The sequence below is a fragment of the Rosa chinensis genome, chromosome 4 (assembly GCF_002994745.2).
Source record: "Rosa chinensis cultivar Old Blush chromosome 4, RchiOBHm-V2, whole genome shotgun sequence".
Taxonomy (NCBI): Eukaryota; Viridiplantae; Streptophyta; class Magnoliopsida; order Rosales; family Rosaceae; genus Rosa; species Rosa chinensis.
In genome coordinates this window covers 56,779,452-56,801,871 of record NC_037091.1, presented here as the reverse complement: position 1 = coordinate 56,801,871, position 22,420 = coordinate 56,779,452, and the positions used below count along the sequence as shown (strand labels likewise).

The 22,420-nt window shown below is 40.3% G+C and overlaps 3 protein-coding genes across 3 annotated transcripts; 2 read left to right on the top strand and 1 right to left on the bottom strand.

Moving 5' to 3' along the window:
* Positions 1 to 10,541: 10,541 nt before the first annotated feature.
* LOC112195786 (cytochrome P450 71B34) lies at positions 10,542 to 13,035 on the top strand. Its single transcript, XM_024335984.2, has 2 exons — positions 10,542 to 11,562; positions 12,327 to 13,035. The coding sequence occupies exons 1-2, from the start codon at positions 10,645 to 10,647 to the stop codon at positions 12,945 to 12,947; spliced, it is 1,539 nt and encodes a 512-aa protein (XP_024191752.1). The 5' UTR covers positions 10,542 to 10,644; the 3' UTR covers positions 12,948 to 13,035.
* Positions 13,036 to 13,165: 130 nt separating this feature from the next.
* LOC112195781 (myosin-9) lies at positions 13,166 to 16,795 on the bottom strand. The gene is made up of 5 exons (XM_024335975.2): positions 15,380 to 16,795; positions 15,192 to 15,268; positions 14,915 to 15,026; positions 14,633 to 14,749; positions 13,166 to 13,848 (listed from the first exon to the last, which is right to left on the bottom strand). The coding sequence occupies exons 1-5, from the start codon at positions 16,793 to 16,795 to the stop codon at positions 13,492 to 13,494; spliced, it is 2,079 nt and encodes a 692-aa protein (XP_024191743.1). The 3' UTR covers positions 13,166 to 13,491.
* Positions 16,796 to 19,071: 2,276 nt separating this feature from the next.
* Positions 19,072 to 22,377, top strand: LOC112195787 (E3 ubiquitin-protein ligase RGLG2). The gene is made up of 11 exons (XM_024335986.2): positions 19,072 to 19,604; positions 19,841 to 19,925; positions 20,027 to 20,167; positions 20,254 to 20,367; positions 20,460 to 20,557; positions 20,718 to 20,797; positions 20,905 to 21,010; positions 21,120 to 21,247; positions 21,341 to 21,527; positions 21,624 to 21,680; positions 21,796 to 22,377. The coding sequence occupies exons 1-11, from the start codon at positions 19,377 to 19,379 to the stop codon at positions 21,874 to 21,876; spliced, it is 1,305 nt and encodes a 434-aa protein (XP_024191754.1). The 5' UTR covers positions 19,072 to 19,376; the 3' UTR covers positions 21,877 to 22,377.
* The last annotated feature ends 43 nt before the right edge of the window (positions 22,378 to 22,420 follow it).

Sequence of the window (22,420 nt, the reverse complement as noted above, 5' to 3'; positions counted from 1 at the left end):
ATGCCTTGTTCAAACCTTTGAAGTCAACACACATCCGCCACTTTCCGTTAGGTTTCCTTACCATCACCACGTTGGAGATCCATTGTGGGTAATGAACCTGACGAATGAAGTCTATGTCACGCAACTTGGTTACCTCTTCCCTGATGGCCCGATATCTCTCTTCGTCAAATGCTCGTCGCTTCTGCTTGACGGGATAAAAGGATGGCTTGATGCTGAGTTTGTGTTGAATTATGTCGGGAGAGATTCCTGGCATGTCGGCGTACGACCATGCAAAGACTGCGGCGTTCTCCTTGAGAAACTGGGTGAGTTCAGCCGCTATCTCGGGGGAGAGTTAGGCTCTGATACGAACAGTTCTCTCTGGGTGCTCGTTTGAGATGCATACGACAAGGAGCAACGACTCTGGGTTTACGGGCTCTTTTTTGTAGTATTTTTCTTCGTCATCTTTGGGGTCATCGATTTTGTCCGTCAACTATGGTGTATTAGCTACCGTTAAAATTTCGTGCCTGCCTCTTGACCTTGACACCGTCGTTGAGTAACACTATCGTGCAATTGACTGACTTCCCCTAACAGACCGGATGCCATTGGGTGTCGGGAACTTCATGAGTAACATGTACTCGACGATGATGCATTTCAGCTTGTTGAGAGCTGGGCGACCGATAATGGCATTGTATGAGCTGAAGCAGTCTACCACTATGAATTCAGTATGTATTTCCGCCGTGCAAGGGCTTGTCCCGATCGATAAGCGCATATAATCTGACCCCAGAGGTTGGGTCACGTCGCCGGAGAAACTGAGTAGCGGCTCGTGGTCTTGCAAAAGTTTATTGTTGCATTGCAGTTGCTTGTAACAGCCATTGAATATGATGTTGACAGCTGTCCGCTATCCACTAGTACCCTTCTTACAGACGATTTGTCGAGGACATCATCTATCAAGAATGGGTCATCATGAGGTGTGTGAATACCTCGCTCCTCCTCCTCGGAGAAAGTGATAGGCTCCCAACCTGTTTTGGCCATTTTGGCTGACCAGTCATAGCGGATATTGAATACCTCTTTTGGGTGGTAAGCGCGCTCATAACGCTTTCTTGCTCTGTGTGATAGGTTGCCTATGAAAGCACCGCCATCAATGGTGCTGATCCGCCGCATTGGTTCGATGTTGGCGACAACCGGAGGCGGTTGTCAGACCTTGTACTGCTCCAGCTTTCCGTCACAATACAATGACTCAATTGCAGTCTTGAGGGCGTTGCAGTCGTTGGTGTTGTGACCGCTGTCTTCATGGTGTTTGCACCATTTGCCGGTGTTTCTAGGTTTTCCTACTCTGGGGTATTTTCTTGGGGGTGGTGGCGGTATTTGATCCTTGCACTGATCATATATTTCTTCATACGACGCCGTCAAGACTGTAAAGACCTCAAATTTTTGAGCACTTGTGGCGGGCTTATTGTGGCGGTTGTCTCGATTGTCGCTGCGATCATTGTGAAAAGATATGTTGCCCTTTTTATGATAATGTTGATCCTTTTGCCGCTTGTCTTGATAATTACCCTGCTGCCATTCCCTTTTTTTGTCATTGGGTGGTGTGGTTATGTTTGGAGTGGTGGTGGTGTTTCCTTGTTGGAACGTGGCGGGTTGGGGGTTTTTAAGTGGAGTTTGCGGTGGTGGTGGTGTGGCGCCATAAGTGCTGTACTCGGCTTGGGCATGCAGGACTGCCTCATTCATGACGTAGTCATATGTGGCATTTGGACAATTACAATTGAGGTGGTATAGAAAACTTGCCTTGTGGAGTCCTTGCTTGAAGGCCGCTAGCGCCATTGTTTTGTCAAGTTCCCGGCATCTTGATGTTGCGGTCCTCCACCTTGTTACAAATGATTTTAACGACTCGTCAAATCCCTGGCTGATGCTGAATAGTTGGCTGGAGTTTTGGTAACCGTCTGTCATGAGCATGAATCTTGACAGAAATGCATTTGACAGAGCTGAGAATGAGTCCATGGAACCTGGTGGGCATTCGAAAAACCAACTCATTGCCTCGCCATCCAACGTTTCGCTGAATAGGTGACAAAGCATTGCTTCCTCAAATCCCTTGTTACTCGTCACCTTCTTGAAAGTGTCCATGTGCACGAATGGATCTGTTGATCCGCCAAATTGGGCTATCTTGGGTGTTTTGGCATATGTGGGTCTGACGGTTTGCAAAATTTTGGCGGTAAATGGACCAAGTCATGCCGCAAAGAGTGGATTCTACGCTAGTGGTGGGATGCCAGCCTCAGCTCTGAGTAACCTTTCCTCTAGCTCCCGCATTTTTTCCAGTATCAAGGTGGTGGCGTCAACAGTCAGTCTAGGCATGTGTTGGGTTGGTGCCACAATCTGTTGTCGTGGTGCAAGCACGTTTCCAGTTCCTCTTTGTTGACCGGCGCTGAATGAATTATTATATTGCGGCTGTGAGTCCACCACCTGCTCTTGTGCTACCTGTAGTGGTGGTGTCGGTCCTAATCCCGCTAGTTCAGCTGGGTTTAGGGCGACACCCATTGGGATTACCGGTAATGGTGCTACTCTTGTCCCTGTGCTTAGACTGAGCCTTGCGCTTTGGGAATGTTCACTTTGGCTTGGTCGTGCATTTGTTCCTAGCGCTTTCTTCAGCTCCTCAAATTTTGACAATAATGTCGCTACTTGATTTTGAGCTTCTGCCTTCTCCTTTCATTCCTTTTCTCGATCTCTGTTTGCATTGTGCAAGTCTGCCAAGGCTATTTCTAACATAGCAGCAAGATCCCGGCCTTGCGCTTGATGGCTTGAGCCGGTCTGATTTTCCACGACAGATTGTGTCGAGAGTATCTCGGGGGCATTGAGATTTTGGCCGTCCACTTTAATTGGTGTGGTGAACAATTCACGGTTAACGGTTGATGGATTGGTAGGGTTGGGCTGAGGGTTGGTGGCTTAATCTGCTTGGTCTCCAACACCCTCGCCACTTCTGCTAGCCATGGTAGGTTGAATGGGAAATGACTCTTTGTTTAGAGATTCCCACAGACGGCGCCAATGTTAATGCTCAGAATACCGCCATATGATGTCGGCTTCCAATAACGTGGACAATGGTCCAATCTTCCGATATATGTGTAGTTCACGAAATCCCGCTAATCTGTCAAGAGAAATACAACGGCGTCAAGAGGGGAGACCGCGGTTAGCGGTCTTCGCTCCTCCGATGCTAAAGTTAAACGATGTACTTGTATTGACAAATATAGCGGTAAATAGCTATTGAATGTGTAATCAATAAAGAGAAAGAAGTGGACCTTTTATAGGTGAAATAGTGAGTTACCTCACTCTTGTTTTCGATGTGGGACTGATATCCTTCAGTTTGCTGAGTTTTGGTTCTCTCTGCAGAGACAACTTTGGGTGGCGCGTGTCAGCGCGTCAAGGCATATTTCGGCCTGGAGCTGGCTTGCCGGTGAAGGTTGTCTTGTTGTGTTTCTGGAGATTACTCCATTGAAGTTACTCCGCCAAGGTGATATGGTTAAGTATGAGTGCAGATTATGGCCAGTAATTGCTATGTATATACAACTAAGCAGAGCAATCACTAGGAAGTGGGGAGAAATCATAGGGTTTGCTAAAGGGTGACTTTAGCTTCGCTGGGTTGCGAGGGCGTTACCCTTGCTTCGCTGGTTCACAACTAGGTTGCAGGTAGGCTTGCTTCAGAGAGGCTTTGATAATCTGTGTGATTAGTTGATTGAAGAGTTGTTCTTTTTTCGTCCTTGAAACCTAGTATTTATACTCTAGGGTTTCGACTGTTCCTTGCCATAGAAGGATTATTGATTGAAGTTTCCTATTCAATCTCCGCTACCTGATTCCAATAAGGGCTCGTTTTCCTTATGGATCTTGGAATGCGTGAAGCTGTGACCCAAACCCAAGTAGGCTTATTTTTGGGCCGCAGGTATCGGCCCGCTATGCTAAATCCCCTAAAAGGATCTTGCCAAAAATACTTTTGGGCTCAAACAGCTGTCATCATGGTAAGCTAATAACCCTTCTAGTAAGGCCTTATGGGAATCTCCTTTCTTCGCTATTTTAAGGGATCACTTGTAGGATCTATTTTTTGATTACATATTGGCATCTGGACCGTTTAGTTTTTAGGTCTCCATAAGTAGATCACTTATGCAAATTTTAGCCAAACTGATAATTGCTAAGGTACCGAATTAGATCAAATTAATGGATGAACCAAATCTCGTATATGAACTGTTCATGTTCATAATGGTAAATCCTTAACTAGTATGATTTGTGATTTAGGATTTATTTCTAGGTGGAATAGATACTAGTGCAATCACCATGGAGTGGGCGATGGCTGATGTGAGCCCCTGAAAATTTTCTTTAATTTTTAGAAGGTAATTTTTCTCCAATAAGATTTTTCCGCAAGGTGATTTAAGTGAAGGAAGTGACTTTGGAGATTAATTTGGTGTCGAGACTACTAATTGGGCTATTCGAACTAAGTTTGGGCCGAGATTCCTTCATTTGGGCCTAGAAGGTTACTGAAGTTTAGTGAGGCGACCGTTTGTTGAAGTTTCAAATATGATAAATTGAGTTGTCACAAAGTTTTGGATTTTTAATTTTTACGAAATCAAGTTTTGGGCCTAGGACGAAGTCGAGAAGTAACTTAAGAAGTTTCCGACGAAAAATGAATAAAAGAAAATGTTACGAGGCCAAAACCGAATGCAATCAGCTAAGAGAGTCTCGTAATTCGTCGCAAGGGAAAATTCGACATTTCTCACACACAAGTATAAATAGGAAACTTAGGGTGTGAAAACCCTAGAACCTCTCTCTCCCCCTCTCGGCCGCGTCCTCTCTTTCTCCCTCTCCCCGACCTCTCGCTCCCTCTCTCTTCTTCTTCCCTCTGCAACCACCGGAGAACACCATCTCCGGCCACTATCTCACCACACCGCCACCTCCAATCGATCCAACACCCAAATCCGACCTAAACCAGAGCCTAGCACCGCCATGCATCGTCTCCAGCCTCCACACGCGACCACCAAACCTGCGACACCACTGCCATCCTTAATCCTCCGATCTCCAGTCACAGATTCACACCACCACTATCAGAAATTGAAGCACCAAGCCATAAAGAGCAAAACCCGAACCATAGCCTCAAACTCCGACGCTGGAAAACGCCGTAAGAGCTCGTCGAAACTCGAGGCTCTGCATGCCTTCTTTCTTTGACCTCCTGTTCGAAACGAGGAAAGTCACTTCCAAGGTAGAATCAGGACCTCACGATCGACCAAAGCCCCCTAGTTTCGACCTCCAACTCTGGCAGACGCCACCGTACACACCACCGCTGGCGCGTGAACCACTGAGAGCCGCCGTGATGGCCACCAACTTACTACTCTTCATCTGGTATGCTGGATTTTTATCCCTCCTTCTTAGTTAAGACTTCTGCTTTGATCTAGATTGGAGCCCCTAACTCGATTTCTTAATTTGAAATCTGTGAGGATTATGGAATCGGTGTTTTGGAGATTTTGGAGGAGGGAGAAATTGTTGGTTCAGCCCAACTAATATTGGAGATTGGTAAGGATTCCCGAACTCTGTCTTGGTTGCAAAATTGGTCGAGTATTGAATGTTAATTGTATTGTTTTCTGCTAGAGGTCTAAATGGGTTGATGGTGGTGAAGTGCAGCTTCCACGATTCGGCTTTTAAATTTGGAAAAGAAGAATGGTAATGGTCTGGGTATTTGGATCTGTTTTTTCCGTATATTGTGTGTACTCGGTGAAATCATGGTTATGTGAAATATTAGAAATGAAAGTGGTACTTGTTGTTTGAGTTATGTTGGAAACCTTGCATGATAGAGGAAAAGGATGAAATCAGTTTAGTATAGAGGAAATTGGTCTTGTGAATTAGCAAAAATTCGTTATCAACGTTGAAGTGTAAGATAAGAATGTCTATAACCATCATTCCGGATACCACGGTTGTAAGAAAAGAAGTGAGTTGGTTATTGTTAACGAAAATGTAAATTGATCAAGTTCATAAGGAATTGGTATCCGAAATGAAGTTATATTGGCTAATGATTATTGGGCCGAACTTAATAAGAAGTTCGTTTAGTAAATATTCTGACGATTACAAGGGAAATTTAGGAAGCTAAGGTATACCAAGAAAATAGAAAGGTCTAACGAGTTAACCTAAAATTTAATTTCGGATCATAGCTTTGTTAATATCTCCATGTCCTGAAAATTGAAAGAAATTTATTTAGTAGAATGTTCGGGAATGGAAATTGCCATTTGTTTTCTTAAAGTAAAAAGGGTAAAGAAATGAAGGTGAAAGTGCCAAGTATAATCGCCATATCTTGAATGATTCAAATGCTACATTAGTCATTTGGATTATTTGGGAATGGGTAATAGAATTTATCTATTAAACGAAGATCTCTACAAACACAAGTTCTAGATCATTGTTCGATTAAAGGATAATCCGATGGACTTCAAGGAAGTTAAATAAATGTTTTGGTTGCTCGTTTAGTTGAGTTATAATAACATCAAGTTACTCATTGGTTAATTTTATTTCAAAGGACTCGAGCGTGTGCACATGGATTTGGACAAATGATCGAAAGTCGGGAACGAACCCGAATGTGGATGAGCACTCCATATCTAGGTAGGGTGAGTTGTTCCTTCCTTGTTAGAGGCTTTTCTATGTGTGGAATGCACTAGTAAAATAGTATGTTGCCTGTAAATGCGTTTTTGATTGTTCATTAGTCGATGCCTCGTGATATCTGTGTTTCCATAACTGATATTTGCTGATTGCGAAAACCGAGGCTAGACTTGTATGTTGAGATACTGTACCCCATTGTATGTTTGTACTTGTGACCTGAAAGTTAATGGGACCTAGACGCATAGTAGTTGGCCGGTTCTCGAAGGATGACGAATCAGGTCGGTCACCGATTTGTTTGAGTTTAGCCGGCAGGTAAGTATCTCAGAGCTCCAAGTGTGTGAAGCATGCTGCATATGTTTTATAAAAGAGAATAAATGTTTGTGGTTGCCTCTTTTAAAATATTTTCGATAAACGTGCACAATATTTAGTAGTAAATATTTCCGATTCTTATTATTATTTTCAAACCTAGCATGGTTGGGTCGGCCCCTACTGGGCATGAGAGGACGAAAGCTCACCCCTACAATAGTGTGCAAGTTTCGAGCATGTGGTCAGGAAGCGTACAGAGGAGGCACATGGCCCGGCTTGGCGCATTCTTCTTTGACTTTATTAAAAGAAAGTTTTGGTCCTTTATCAGATTTTGAAGTAGCTTGTTTATTCACTTTTTATTTATTTCCTACTCGTTTACCAAAACTTCGAGAGGCCCGTAACCCTGGGGCTCGTCTCTCGCACTTGTAGTTACTTAGTGATTTTTTTTCCAAATTGGGCTCCCATTGTAAGCCCAAAACTCATAGCCTATTTCAAATTCCGCTTTTGAAAATATGTCGTTCGGTTGCTAGAATGATTTGTCCAAGAAAGTGTTTTGTAAACCAACAATCTAAACCAAAAGGCCTTGCGATTTTGGGTTGATGAGTTATCGGGATGTTATTCGTGACATGTCGGTTTCTCATTGGCTCGGGATCGCGGCGCTGTGGGACCCCCCCCCCCCCCTCTCGGGTCACCACAGCTAAGCTTGCTAGGAAGCCGAGACTTATGAAGAAAGCACAAGAAGAAGTTAGAAACCTCGTCAGAAACAAAGGGAAAGTCTCTGAAAGTGATATCAAACAACTTCAATACCTCAAGATGATTGTGAAAGAAACACTTCAATTGCATCCTCCAGCTCCTTTGATTCCTAGAGAGACCATGTCTCCGATTAAAGGCCTTGGTTATGATATGGAACCAAAAACAATAATCCTTAGGGATTTTTCTTTCAAATTATATATGTCTAAAACTCTAAATTGATTTTTTTTTTCTTGATAGGTCAATCTATGCCAACTTTCATGTTGTGTTAATGATGTAGTCAGAAAGTAACCTAGGTTTACAAGCAAAAAACCTAAAACAAGAATTCTGGAGTCCACCAGAGAGGCAGAGATAGATGAGAAAACTCTCAATTTGATTGATAATATGATAAAAGATATGTTCTGTAGTCATTTAAAGTTGCTTATATATGGGAAAAAAAAACTTAGGACAAAAACATCATGACATGGCGACCAAACAATTCGTGTAATCTTTTTTGATCATCCCCACTAGCTACCATGCATAATGCATAAAATTATTCAAACAAAAACCCTAATACGTCACATTATCATGTCATTTTTGTAGCAAGTAAAATCTAGACTGAATTAATTGAAGATACTGTACTTCACTACTTCAAAGTGAAGTGAAGTATTGTCAAATTATATCATAAGCAGTTTTGAGCTGGGATTTGCTGGAAATAATATATGTAGTGACCCACTCTCTTCACCGTCTTATCCAGTCATTCATCCATCAATATCAGTTTCCATACATAACAAAATTTCCAAAATCGATTGAATTAAATAATTGATCATCGATGTCATAAAATAGATATATTGTTAATATTTTTATCATTTACCAAATTTTATAATTAATAAGCATTCATAATATTGAGAAGATCGATCCCGCATGAGAAAAATGAAATATTATTTGTGAGTTTTTAAACTCTTATGTCAACTGTATCTATTGATAATTGATTTTGAATGCAAAACATAGATTATTATGGTATCAAAACCAGATTATTCCACATAGGGATTAGAATCATGATATCTGCACGAGCTGACATTATTGACATGAAGAGCATACCAGGTTATTCCACATAGGGATCCTACTGCACGAGCTGACATTCTTGACATGAAGAGCAAAAGCAAGATTCGGGGTATAAAGAATTCTCGGGCGTTTATCGCCATGATCCTTCCATATTTTAGGAATTGCATTACAAGTCCTGTCTCTATTCTATGAGGAGTTTGTCTCTGATTTTGCTTCTTCCTCTTCTTTTTTCCCTTAATGGGGGAAATGTTTTGTATTACGAGCAATGGCGGAACCTTATGTATGGCCCTGGCCCCTCAACGTGCTCACATTTTCTTAACAAGGTATATATTAAATATATGAAGTCTACATATTTGTACCTTTGTGGCCCAACCAATTTTTTAACTATCAGTTTTCAAACTTCTCATCTGTTTTGTTCTTTATTTAATTAAGTTTTCCTACTTCTAGGCTATACTTTTCTAGCTTTTTGCTATTCCCATCCCACGGTGGTTTTGAATGTCCAATGCATCCTCACCATTTATACTTTCTAAGCTTTTTATATTTTATTATTATAAGTAATTAAAGAAAAGGTCAAAAGGGAGTCAATATATTTCTATCCAATACCCATCGTCAGATCATCTTCTACAAGAAGCTCTACAAGGTCAGTCAACACAAAAAAAAAATTCTCTACAAAATAAAATAGGCGTGAGGATGAGCCTCCTAACATGACTGGATTCTAAACTCAAAAAAAAAAAATGTTATTGTATATATTTTTTTTTCGGCCCCTCCAAAGTTCAGCTCCTAGTTCCGCCACTGATTACGAGTCCTTTGGTTTAGCTTCTTCCTCTTCTTTGTTCAATGGGGAAAAGTTTTGTATTACGAGTTCTTTTCCTATATTATGAGGAGTTTGTCTCTGATTTAGCCTCCTTTTCTTTTTTCACCTACTTAATGGGGGAAAAGTTTTGTTTTCATCTACGCGTACAGCTCTCCACCACACATTAGTTGCAATTTTTCTTTTAATTACTAGTTCGCAATGGACAAAAGCCATATTGATCAATTCGATCAACATGTGGTCGATTACGTTCTAGTTCGCGAAGGACATCTCTTTCCCACTGTAAGAACTTTTTTTATTTTTTTTTATTTGTCAATCACACGGTGTTCTCAAAAGTTTTCTAGGCCCAGAGCTATCTAGGGGTCACACAACTCGCACGATCAATATAAGTAACCAGCGTTCTTTGATCGACATCTAGAGATTTTTTTTTTTTTTTTTTTTTTTTTTAAAGAGGATCAAATGATTTCACTCCTACCCTCATGGTGACTCGAACCCATGACTTCGTCATTAGGTAATGGGTGTTCTAACCACTAAACTAACACTACTTCGTCGACCTCTAGAGATTATCAGTTAGACATAAACATGGATCATGTCTTTTTTTTTTTTTTAATCAAAGAGCATGTCATTTTTGATTGGCTAAAATATTGCTGGCCTTATCCATCAAGGACAAGAATACTGATCGAAATCGGTTTGTTTGTCCAAGACAGTGTTAGGGTATATGGGCCTTGATGAACTATCAATCACTAATAATCAGCTAGTGCTAGTCACATTCGTACACGGTAAAGATAATATACATGTATATATATTGTGGCTATGTTTATTCCAATCTGCAGTAAGCTTCGAACAATGAAGATGTTCTTAATTTCTTTATTTTCTTAATATGACAATTAAACCTACAACTGTGCAGTCGTAAATCTCCATCTCTCCTCTATTATATTACAGCCGCCCTACTTTTGCATACAGTACGACAATTTATTTTCACCGACGTACCTGGAGATAAGTATAAAGTCCCTTCGATCTTTCAACGCCAATATTTTTCCACAAAGACTACGATTATGTGATCGTTACTTGCTATGCAGCTTTATCTTATATAAATCCGATGAAGAAGAATAGCTCATATCTCGTTGAAGCTCCAATAAATGTCTCTCAACACCCTCCCGCTAACCTTATGGCTTCCATTTCTCCTTCTTCTCCCTCTACTGATTTTACTGAAAAAGAATAAAAAGCCACAAAAACACTTCCCGCCAAGCCCTCCTAAGCTTCCCATCATAGGCAACTTACACCAATTTGCACAATCTGGTTCATCACCTCACCAAAATCTATGGCGCCTCTCGAAAAAGTTCGGTCCAATCATGCTCCTACACCTCGGTCGCATACCGACCCTCATCATCTCATCAGCTGAAGCAGCAAAACAGGTCTTGAAAGATAATGATCTCAACTGCTGCAGCAGACCCTCCTCCTCGGGGTCTCGAAAACTCACCTACAACTATATAGACATGGGATTTGCGCCTTATGGTGAGTATTGGCGAGAAATGAGAAAACTATGTGTCCTTGAGCTTTTCAGTGTGAAAAGGGTGCAGTCTTATCGGTTGATTAGGGAAGAAGAAGTGGCTAAAATGATTGACTCAATATCCAAAGAATCTGCATCTTCGTCCTCTAATTCATGTGTTAATATTACTGAGAAGTTGTATGCTGTCATGGGCAGTATAACTTTCAGGGTTATTTTCGGGACAAGTTTCGAGGGAAGTGATTTCGAGCACGATAGGTTTCATCAAGTGCTTCATGAAGCTGAAATCATGCTTGCAGGCTTCTCTGCAGCTGATTATTTTCCATTTGGTTATCTTATAGACAGGATCTCCGGGAAACATAAACAATTTGAAAGGGTATCCGGGGAACTTCATCACTTTTTTCAGCAGGTGATTGATGATCATCTCAAGCCAGGGAGGACACAACCAGAGCATGAAGACATAGTTGATGTGTTGCTTAAAATAGTGAAGGAGCAAACTGGTTTTGGAGCTGCTCATTTTGGTCATGATAACATCAAGGCACTTCTTGTGGTAAGCTCAATTAATTCCCTCACTGCTTCTTAATCCTGTGATTCTTATTAGAAAAAGTTGTTACTTGTATTAAATTAGAGCACTCGACTCAAGATCAACCGATTTTAATCGAACAATTTTAACTTTCATATCAGAGAGCCACAATTCATAGTTTCGTACACATGTTGCTCAATTCGGTCACATCACATGTACAGATTTACTCTGTCACCTATTATAACTGATCCTCAAGTTTGGATAAGTCCGGCCGGCCACACTTTTCTAAAAGGCGTTGTAATGTGCATATCTTATCCCATGCTGAAAGATTGAAGCGTTACATGACTACATAACAATATATGTCTTAGCATTGTCAATGCATTTTAGCCTAGATGTGCTTTGCCCCTTCCAGTATAACGCATCCATGTTTTGGTCAAGTCTATCACAAGTAAAACTTCCCTATCATAGATTCACAGGTGCATGCAATTTTTTGTGTTTATCTTTCTAGTAACGTAACTAGCATGGTACACAGACCACAAATTAGGAATTGATCATATCATCATGATAGTCACATATCTCAAGATTATACAAGATTAATCATAATCATCTAGTACACGACGATACACGTGACAAAGATGGCAGGTCATTAAGAGCAGTTTTCTTAGAGCAATTTTTCAGCCTGGCCACATCATGGATACTAGATCTGAAACCTTCCCAATTAGCTTTGTACTAGATGCTGCTCTAGCTTTGACAGCTTAAATTTGCTAGTCATAATGACATTTGTGAAACAGAACTTATTTCTAGGTGGAATAGATACCGGTGCAATTACCATGCTGTGGGCGATGGCTGAGCTAGCTAAGAATCCTAGACTGATGAAGAAAGCACAGGATGAAGTTAGAAGCTGCGTTGGAAACAAAGGAAAAGTCTCTGAAAGTGATACGGAACAGCTTCCGTACCTCAAGATGATAATCAAAGAAACACTTCGACTGCATCCTCCAGCTCCACTGATGCTTCCAAGAGAGTCCATGTCCCCCTTTAAAGTCCTTGGGTATGATGTTGAACCCAAAACACTAGTCATAATTAATGACTGGGCAATTTCACGAGATCCAGAATTTTGGAAAGACCCAGAAGAGTTCATCCCAGAAAGGTTTGATGATAGCTCTGTCGATTTTAGGGGGCAACACTTTGAGTTCTTGCCATTTGGAGCTGGTCGGAGAATGTGTCCGGGAATTTACATGGCAACAACAACTGTGGAGCTTGGACTTGCAAATCTGCTGTACAGCTTTGATTGGAAATCGCCAGAGGGAATGAAAGAAGCTGATATCAACATGGAAGAAACAACTGGGGAACTTTCCCTAACTATCTCCAAGAAAACTGCTCTCAACCTTGTCCCCGTGAAGTTTTCTAGTTAGGAATTATGATTTGTAATGTTCTTTCGAACAATTTTGAGTTGTTAAATAAAGTTTGAGAAATAAAGGTTTGGATTGATGCTGAAATGCCTGTAGTGGTGTAAACTGATATCCAGTCAAATTCCCTGGTTAAGATGAATGTGTAAGATTCATTTGATCAAACTGAAAATTAGAAATCAAAAGAAACAAAGAGGAGCAGAGACCATTGACATTAATACTCGTTTTCAACCACCTTCCATTCAAACTTTTCTCAAGCCTTTCGTAAAACTGAATATGAACAGTAATACTAAATTAAATTTAAAAAGAAAACAAAAACTACATTACAGTAACAAGATTAGCGGAAACTCCCCTGAAGCCTGAAGGCATCAATATGAAAGATTCACTTCGGCTGGAAGTACCCACCACGCAAAATCAATCGATTACAACGTTTATCACTGCAGTGGGGAACCTTGACAAGTAAATCTGTTAGAAACTAGCATTTTCTTTACTGTTCTAATTTTGAAAGTTCACAGTAAATACACAAAATAAAAACTATAAAGAGTGTTACTCATAAAAGAGGTTCAGCAAGCTCCATTTCATTTGAACTACTCTGCTGTTCTGTATCAGAGCGACTGAACCCTACAAAGTCCAGCCCAAGCCACTGCCAGGGCCAACATATATATCTAGGTCCACCCAGGCCTCTCCTTAAGTCCTCTCGATTTTCAAATTCTTCAAGTTGACGGGTAAGCTCCTCTACTCTATCTCGGAGCCTGGATGCCCTCGAGTCTGCCAATCTTAAGGATTTCTCCGCAGCATCTCTAGCTGCCATGGCAGCATCTGCTGTCTCTTCTTTGAACTTGAGCTTCTTCTCTGACTCCACAATTGCCTGCTTTGCCTCTTCAAGTTCCTGCTTAAGTGCCAATAACTGCAGGTGCCAATCATAGTCATTATTCCTAAGACATAAGAACATGCTAATGGCATGATGAATTAAGGATCCATTTGGAATGTGGGATTTCAAATTTAAGGATTTCGGCTATTGCTTTGACGTTAATGCCACTGATGTAATGATAATAATACATACATATTTGTATTTGTAAGAGAATATTAAAGAAAGAGAAAAAAAATAAAGAATTCAAAGGACTAAACCTGCTTACATCAAATTCATTTTATATAGAGTCTACAATTCTTTCAAATATTTCAAAACTGTAATCCCTGTTTCTAAATCCTTTCTTCCAATCAACAATAGAGGTTTGCCCACAATGCCATAGCACACATCTAACTTTTCTTGAATCAGTTAATCATATGTATTTAAAATATTCTGATCCGAGAATCTTGGATCTTGGATAGCATGAGATTAATATACTCCCAACTTCACCCATATGTCACAAGCATTCAACAGGTTTTCGTTTTGAAATGTCTTATATCAGCATGCATAATCTGCGCATAGCTTCCATGAATGCATAATATACCATGACTTAGTCCAACCCTAGTACCCTACCACACTCCTTTACTGCCGAAATAAAACCTAGGGGTAATCCATTTACTATAAACTATCATATGAATTATACAAATGTCCCAAGTTAAATGACCTCAGCTTGTTTCTTCCACATAGGTATATCATATGAGGATTGTAATAGACTATGATCCAAAGAAGAAGATTTTATTAGACTAATAACAGAAATAATATCAGACCAACTTTGAAAAGGTACCTGTGCCACAAACTCTTGTTCTACACCTGTGCCTGCAGCAGCTTCTTGCTCTGCTGCGACTTTCCATCTTGTAATTTCTTCTTCAGCAGCAGCAATGTCCATCATTAGCCCTTCAATCTACACAAAGAATGACTTTATGATACTCCTCAAATTGGTTCATGACCATTAAGTGGTACAAAATCATTTATCATATATGTTACAGATTACCTCATATTAGACAACAATGAATTATAGAAGGTGAAGCACAATAATTAGACAGTCAATAAACTTGAAATAACATACACTTTCATTCGCTAGTCTCTCCTTCTCTTCAAGTTCCTCAATTTTATGCATTCTATGGTCGAGCTCCTTAGCTTGGGCCTCTACATGCTGTTTAAGTAAACTCAGCTCTGCCCTTAATATGGTAAAGCAGCACACAGAAAATAATACCATGTCAGGACAAAGTCACTATAGTGCAAAAGCATACAAAAAGTATGAATCATTCCTTAAATCAAAGCTCCAATTATGACACATAAGTAAAATCCATTGCAGCTTAATGATTTTGAGCACAAAAATGTACCTTAGTTCTTCCACAGAATGCTGCAGCTCTATAATCTCCAGCTGAGATGCCTTAACAATATTCTCCAAAGCACCAGCCTGTGTGCGGTATACAAACATATCATTAACACAGACGAACTAGTTTGGATTTGAAACAAAACCAAACTTCAGAATAACATTCAACACAGAGAAACAATAAGGGTTACTTACTAATGTGTATACTTCATCCTCCTCGGCCTCAAGTGCATCCACTTTCCGATCCCCCATATGCGTATTAAATTTAAAATCTATCCCAGCCTCCCTCAAACCATTCTCTGCAACTTGAAACAATTCCCTTGTCTTAGAAGATGGATTTGATGTCATCCTATTTGACAAAGCGCTCCTAAGTAAGGATCCAATTTGTTCCTTTTCTTTAACTAACCGAGACGCTGTTTCATCCAAACTCTTGATTTCATGATTCTTCTCCTCAACCAAATCCCTTGCTTTTTCCATAACAATCCTCGTTAATTCATAAATAGATTCCATCCCAGCCAAAGATGCACGCAGGTTCTCCTCCATGTCTGTTTCTTGAGGGAGAAATAGGGATTCCGAATAATCTGACTGATCCAAATTGTTGGCATCAACTACTTTCATAACATGATATAGCCGGTCATGAATTTTCGACACCAAATTCAACTGATCAACGAGCAAAGGCCTCTGCTCTTCCATTTTCGAGTCCAAATTCGTCAACTTATCATCATACTCTCTAGCTAACTGCCTCAACTCGGAAGCCTCACTCTCCGCCCTTCTCAACTTATCCTCCATCTCCCTCTCAATCTCCGACATTTTCCCACTCCTCTCTGCAACACTTTTCTCCAAACTCTCAACCACAGACGTCTTCTTCGCAACCTCTTCTCTCAAACCACCAATGGTGGCCTCCAGCTGCGAAATCTCAATGGCAATCTCATAGTTCCTCTGATCCATCTGCTCCCTAGTTTCGTTCCTAGACTTGGCAGTGGCCTCAGTCTGTCTAACAAGCTCTTCCACAATCTCATTCGTCCTCTTTATAACCCCGTAAGCCACCGCCGGCAATCCGGTGGTGTACTTATTCGACCTCGGCAATCCCCCCGCCGCGAAATTCTTGAAATTACTAACTTTACCTGAAATCTTATCAATCCCAGACATGAGCATATGCGTGGAATTCCCAATCTCAGCCCTCATTCCATCCTTCTCCCTAACGACGTCGTCTAACTGCTTCGCAATCTCATCCTTCTGCTGCAAAGCCTCGTCTCTAGCTCTATTAGCTTCTGCCAATTCCGCCGAGACCTTCTCGTTCGTTCTGGACAGTTCTTCCTTCTCACGCAAGGCCTCGTCTCTCTGCCTCCCCCACTCGTCTCGCTTCCTAATCGCCTCGTGCGCCAGAGCCTTTAATCTCCCGAACTGGACTTGCAGGTCCGATTTCGAATTCTCCACCGCCTCCCGCGCCTGCCGCTCGCGATCTAGCTCGGCGAGCAGCTCGCGGAACCGGTCGGCGGAGATTTGTTCCGGCGACGAATTCTTAATCACGATCGGCACCGGATCGTCGCCCTCTACGTCGCTGAGCACCGCATCGGCGTCTTCGTCGCCGCCACCACCACTACTCGCCATTTGGCCAAACCTTTTGCTATCGCCGATTGCACAAACACACTCTCATTCCAACAAAAATCCAAACCCTAGGGATTTCTGGAAGCCCAAATAGGCTACGGAATTAACCGAGGCGTGTGATCGTTGGAAATTTGGGCGGTAAAATAAGGCGAGGAAATTACTGGTAGCTTCAGAGAATTGGGGAAAGGGACTGCGTACCTATAGAGGGAGATTGATGATGATGATGATGATGAAGATGGAGAAGAAGAAGAAGAAGAAGAAGACAAGGGAGCGTGGTAGAGACGACGAGGACAACGATCAGTACCAACCAGTCTCCCTCCCTCTGTTTCTTCGCTAATGTTTATTTATTTATTTTCTTTCTTTTTACGGCCCCAGCAAATTCAATGATTACGTGGCGATTGCTTCCACAAGATTTTTGGTCCGTCGCGTATGTGCACGCGCCGGTCTTATGCTGCCACGTAAGTTTTGGGCCTTAAACCCACACGAGCCCATTTAAAGTAGGTTCGTTGCACTTCGGGCTGTGCTTGGGCTAACCCATCTTTTGGATTTTAGGCCTAGTTTGGCCGGGCCAGTCTTTAATCATGCGAGGGACGATCCGTTTGCCGCCTTTAATGAGAATGACAGCTTACTTTTTTTCTTTTTTTTTTCCTTTCTGAGGGTAACAGAAGACAAATCCATCGATATAAATCATACAACCTTATTAGGTCAAGCTTGAGGGATCCGAAGACCACTCATATTACAAATCGATTTCTCAAGTATAAAACGATTAAAATCTAAAATGGAAACAATTGCAAAAAACTAAAATGCAAGTCTCGAACCCTATACCGCCCTAAAATGGAACCACTATCCTAAACATAGGATGACAGCTTACTTAGAAACAAGTCTTCATGGGTAAATCTAATATCTACTGTATATTTTAATCACGAAGTAAAATGAAAATTTTAGTATTGATGAGAATATTTAATTTTGATTTTATAGAAATGTGATTAGTCGGTTGAATATGTCAATCAACACGGCTATAAGATTTTTTTTTTTAAGGCTACGAAAGACATATCCATTGATATAAATCATACAACCTTACTAGGTCAAACTTGAGGGTTTAAAATGTGCCTATGTAGACGAATTATGTGGGAAAATGGATTTTTCTCTTTGATTTTCAGCTACCGTTTTGAAAGATTTATGAGGGCTTTAGGTTTCCAAGATTTTTTTTCATTGGCAAAGAATAGCATTATGTGCTTCACGCTCTTCACTTTGCTTTGTTAAAATAGAACACGTTTTATCTTCTCAGGTCACTAGATTGACACAACTCAATTACTAAACAAGATGTCTGAAGCTTTGTTGCCCTTAAAAAATAAAAAATAAAACTGTCTTATAGTCGGTAATGTATTATGGGTCTCCAACTCGTCAATATTAGCCCAAAACCATTTGCATTGCCCAATAGTCGGTAATATATTATGTCAAAAATGGGCTTTGCCATCAAATAGCCGACTATTCTTTTCTTTTTCTGGGAAGAGGAAATTTACTAGTTCATGGAGACCAAGAATGAATGTAAAATCCGTCATTTTCAAACTCAAACTCCTTCTTGGTGTCGGCCTTGTGATTCCCAAGTTTACCATATAAACCCAGACGTCAACAACATTGGACCCAGAAAATGACAGTCGTGTTACAAAGTCCTTTCGACTTGTTGTGGAAGGCATAATTGCCTGTTATCTCCCTATTGATATACTTATCATCCAACCTCTAGAACATCATTAATAATCCAATATTAAGTATATATTAGTCGATCACTTGTAGTTGTTGCTTAACCCTAGTTGTTTCCTTAATCTAGCATTAGTTTATTCATCCCCAGTTTCAGAGGTCTCTTACTTGTTAGTTGAGCTTTTCCATTCATCCCCATTCTGATGCTTAATTTTCTTATATTGATTAGTATTTATTAATTTGTTATATGCATTAGGATAACATGGAAATTATTTTAGTTATTCATTTATGATTTGCATATTCCTATTTTAATTCACGTTTCATATAATTTTTTTTTTTTTGAGGTTAATCAAATAAAACATTTTAATTCATGTTTCAAACGGAACAGTGTATAAATTAAAAAGTTGCGTGCCTGGTTTTCTTGGAGGCCGGGTTACGTACATATAATATTCTTCGTATTTATTAATGAATAAGAATTAGTTTACTTATTCGTGTTCATCATTCAGGATTGTGATTGAGTCACAAGTCAGAACCTTGTTTTCATTATATTTATTCCTGAAATTGCCTGGGAGTTTCTTGAATGGAGAAACATATAGAAGTAAACTATGCAACTATTTCAGTGGTTCGTAACAAAACTGATTTCAAATGGTCGGTTTTCGGTTGAATCAGTCACCGTTGGCTGCGTTATATCTATGTTCTTGGTCTTGTTTTGTTTGTTGTGAGACTTTGAGAAATGTCTATAAGGAATGTTCCGGCCTTGCTCAATTCACATTTAGAGCAACTAGCTATATTAACCAAGTTTCAGTTTTCCCCAGCAAATAAATATTGCAGATTTGGTGTGTTACCTTAACTTGGGGATTTTCTAGATTCTCTTATTGTACTTGCGATGGGAAGTAGAAGCTCCAAAGAGTCGAGTTCTAGGTTTTCTCATAGTGGTTCAACTGCTTCTTCTGCTTCCTCATGGAATCAGTACCCGGAATCAGTACCATATGCTCAGCAAGGGCCGTATATTGCTACACCTCAGCATCACTATGCACCCTCCTCACAACTGCCAAGAAGGAGACTGGACAGGAAATACTCAAAGATATCTGACGATTATCGCTCCTTGGATGAGGTTAGAACTTATGCAGCATGTTTTTGTGTCTGTACGTCCTGCTTTACAAAATCACTTCATTTGTCATGGAATAAGTGACACCTAATGAAATTGACAATATTGATTGACGTGATGAGTAAGTGACACCAAATGACAATATTGATTCAGCATGTTTTTTAACTTCTCTGTGTAAATCTAGCTTTGACATGACAACGTTAAACTGTATCCAGTATTCTTATTCATATAATTGACCACAGGTTACTAATGCTCTTGCACAAGCTGGCCTAGAGTCTTCTAATCTGATTGTTGGCGTTGACTTCACAAAGAGCAATGAGTGGACAGGTTTAGCCTTATTACTTGAGATGCTAATAAGTTCTTTGGTTGAAGGTAATGCAAGCAATATGCTTAAGATTTGTTTTCTGCCTCTTTATTAATTTCAACAGGTTCGAGGTCATTTGGTCGGAAAAGCTTGCATCACATTGGAACTGGTCAAAATCCCTATGAACAAGCAATATCGATTATCGGGAAGACATTGTCCGCTTTTGATGAAGATAATCTAATTCCATGCTATGGGTTTGGAGATGGTAATTGAATGCAAAGCTTTGTCGCAAGCATTATTTCTACGTTGTTTGGACCATGAAAATGACATCTTTCTTGTCTATTCTTGTAGCATCTACACATGATCAAGATGTCTTCAGCTTCTATCCAGATGACTGCGTTTGTACTGGATTCGAGGAAGTGCTGACACGATATAGAGAAATTGTTCCAACTCTTCGACTTGCAGGTGCTGTAGGCTGTAGCCTCTAACTGTTCCACTTGGTCAATATCTGTTGCATCATGAAGTTGAACATTCCTGTTGTTGTTTCCTTATTGCAGGACCTACATCTTTTGCACCCATTATTGAGATGGCAATGACTATTGTTGAGCAAAGTGGAGGCCAATACCATGTTTTGCTGATCATTGCCGATGGTCAGGTACTTTGGTTTAAGCTATATATTAGAACAGGACTCACCAGAGAGAATGAGCATGATTTTGAACTATTGAATTACAATACCTCTAGTTCGTTCTCAGAAGCAAAAATCTTAGTCTAGTTGTTGCTTCCTATTGCCTTACGAAATATTGTCATTGTCATAGGTGACAAGAAGTATTGATACACAACCTGGTCAACTAAGCCCACAAGAACAAAGGACAATTAATGCAATTGTAAGAGCAAGGTAAATTTTCCTATATATTAACACTTTCTTATAACCTCAGCGGAGATCTTCCATAACAAGATTTTGGTTGCTGACCTATACTTTCATATGCTTGTTTTTTTTGGCAGCAATTACCCCTTGTCTATTGTATTAGTCGGGGTTGGAGATGGGCCCTGGGACCTGATGAAGGAATTCGATGACAACATCCCTTCTCGGGCATTTGATAACTTGCAGGTGAGTAATGGTGTCACTTAGTTATCCAAAAGTAGGTTACTTGTCATGTACGTTCACACCCTCTTAATTGTGTTATAATTCTCAATGACTAATTTTCTTGATGTTGTAGTTTGTGAACTTTACCGAAATCATGTCAAAGAATGTGGATCTATCGAGAAAGCAGACAGAATTTGCTCTTTCAGCCTTGATGGAAATACCTTCCCAATATAAGGCCACAATAGCGCTAGACCTATTGGGGTAAAAATTCAAGCTTAACATGCAAGTAGTACTTTTTTTCCAGTTTGATCTTTACTTGTAATAATACGAAAACCTGTTTCCTTGATCACGCAGAGTACGAAATGGGAATTCCCCGGACAGAATTCCTCTTCCCCCACCTGCTGCAGTCTCTTCCTTTAGAAACAACACTAGACCTTATACTGGACACGGCTCAAGCAGTTTTCAGCAGCGGACAGCTCCTCCTCATACTGGATATGATGCAGGAGTCAGCGCACCTCCTCGTTCAACATATGATAATCAGGTGCTTATGCATCAACGATCTAGTTATAGATTCATCAACAAATAAATACACAATCACCTTACCACCTCTTATCTTTTTGTTTTTCTCATAATGCAGGTTTGCCCCATCTGTCTTACTAATCCGAAAGACATGGCCTTCGGTTGTGGGCATCAGGTAGACTATTTTCTCTATGCATCGTTTCATGACATTAAGTTACAATAAGGATGCATATTGAGATTGTGGATCTTTTGTTTATTAGTAATTTTTTGGTCCTGGTTTTGTGTTGCAGACTTGTTGTGACTGTGGAGAATACCTCCAAGCATGCCCCATTTGCCGGAGTTCAATCCAAACTAGAATAAAACTCTTTTAGGCCGAATTTTCTGCACATAGCCAAGAATGTTAGTGCTCAGATAATCTCGTGAGTTATGCGTCAGTTGAGTGAAAGCTGGATCAAATGCTTATGTACCTGGGGCACAAAGCGGAGGAGTATCATTATCATTTGCATAATGTAATTACATGCCATCAGAAAATATGATGTCTCCGGATGCTCTTTGCTAAAAGATGGATAGTTCTGGGATGTGCAGGAGTACTCTACACTGTCTTGGTTGATGTGTTTCCTGATGGAAGTGAGCTTGTTTCAGGTTTAAACTGAACATTTCCATTAGAAGCCTCTTTGTAAAGTAAACCACTGTCATGCTTGATGATCTTGTTTATAAGGAAAATTTAGGATTAGATCAGAGTTGGCCACTGGTCCGGGCCATCCTTCTCTCTTTTGTTTTTTCTTGATTTGATTGGTTTTGTCTTCTATAATATTTTGAAAAACAGATACGAATTTGGAAAAATTTAGAGGCGAGTCTGACAGAATTTGACACATGATGCTAAAGTTTTGCAATATTTATGATTTCCTCTTGCTA

Coding starts and splice junctions, on each gene's coding strand:
- LOC112195786 (XM_024335984.2), top strand. CDS start 10,645: ATGTCTCTCAACACCCTCCCGCTAACCTTATGGCTTCCATTTCTCCTT. Junction 11,563..12,326: donor ACATCAAGGCACTTCTTGTG/GTAAGCTCAATT, acceptor TTTGTGAAACAG/AACTTATTTCTAGGTGGAAT.
- LOC112195781 (XM_024335975.2), bottom strand. CDS start 16,795: ATGGCGAGTAGTGGTGGTGGCGGCGACGAAGACGCCGATGCGGTGCTC. Junction 14,750..14,914: donor AGAGACTAGCGAATGAAAGT/GTATGTTATTTC, acceptor TTCTTTGTGTAG/ATTGAAGGGCTAATGATGGA. Junction 13,849..14,632: donor AACAAGAGTTTGTGGCACAG/GTACCTTTTCAA, acceptor TGGCACCTGCAG/TTATTGGCACTTAAGCAGGA.
- LOC112195787 (XM_024335986.2), top strand. CDS start 19,377: ATGGGAAGTAGAAGCTCCAAAGAGTCGAGTTCTAGGTTTTCTCATAGT. Junction 20,558..20,717: donor TGATCATTGCCGATGGTCAG/GTACTTTGGTTT, acceptor TCATTGTCATAG/GTGACAAGAAGTATTGATAC. Junction 20,798..20,904: donor AATGCAATTGTAAGAGCAAG/GTAAATTTTCCT, acceptor TTTTTTTGGCAG/CAATTACCCCTTGTCTATTG.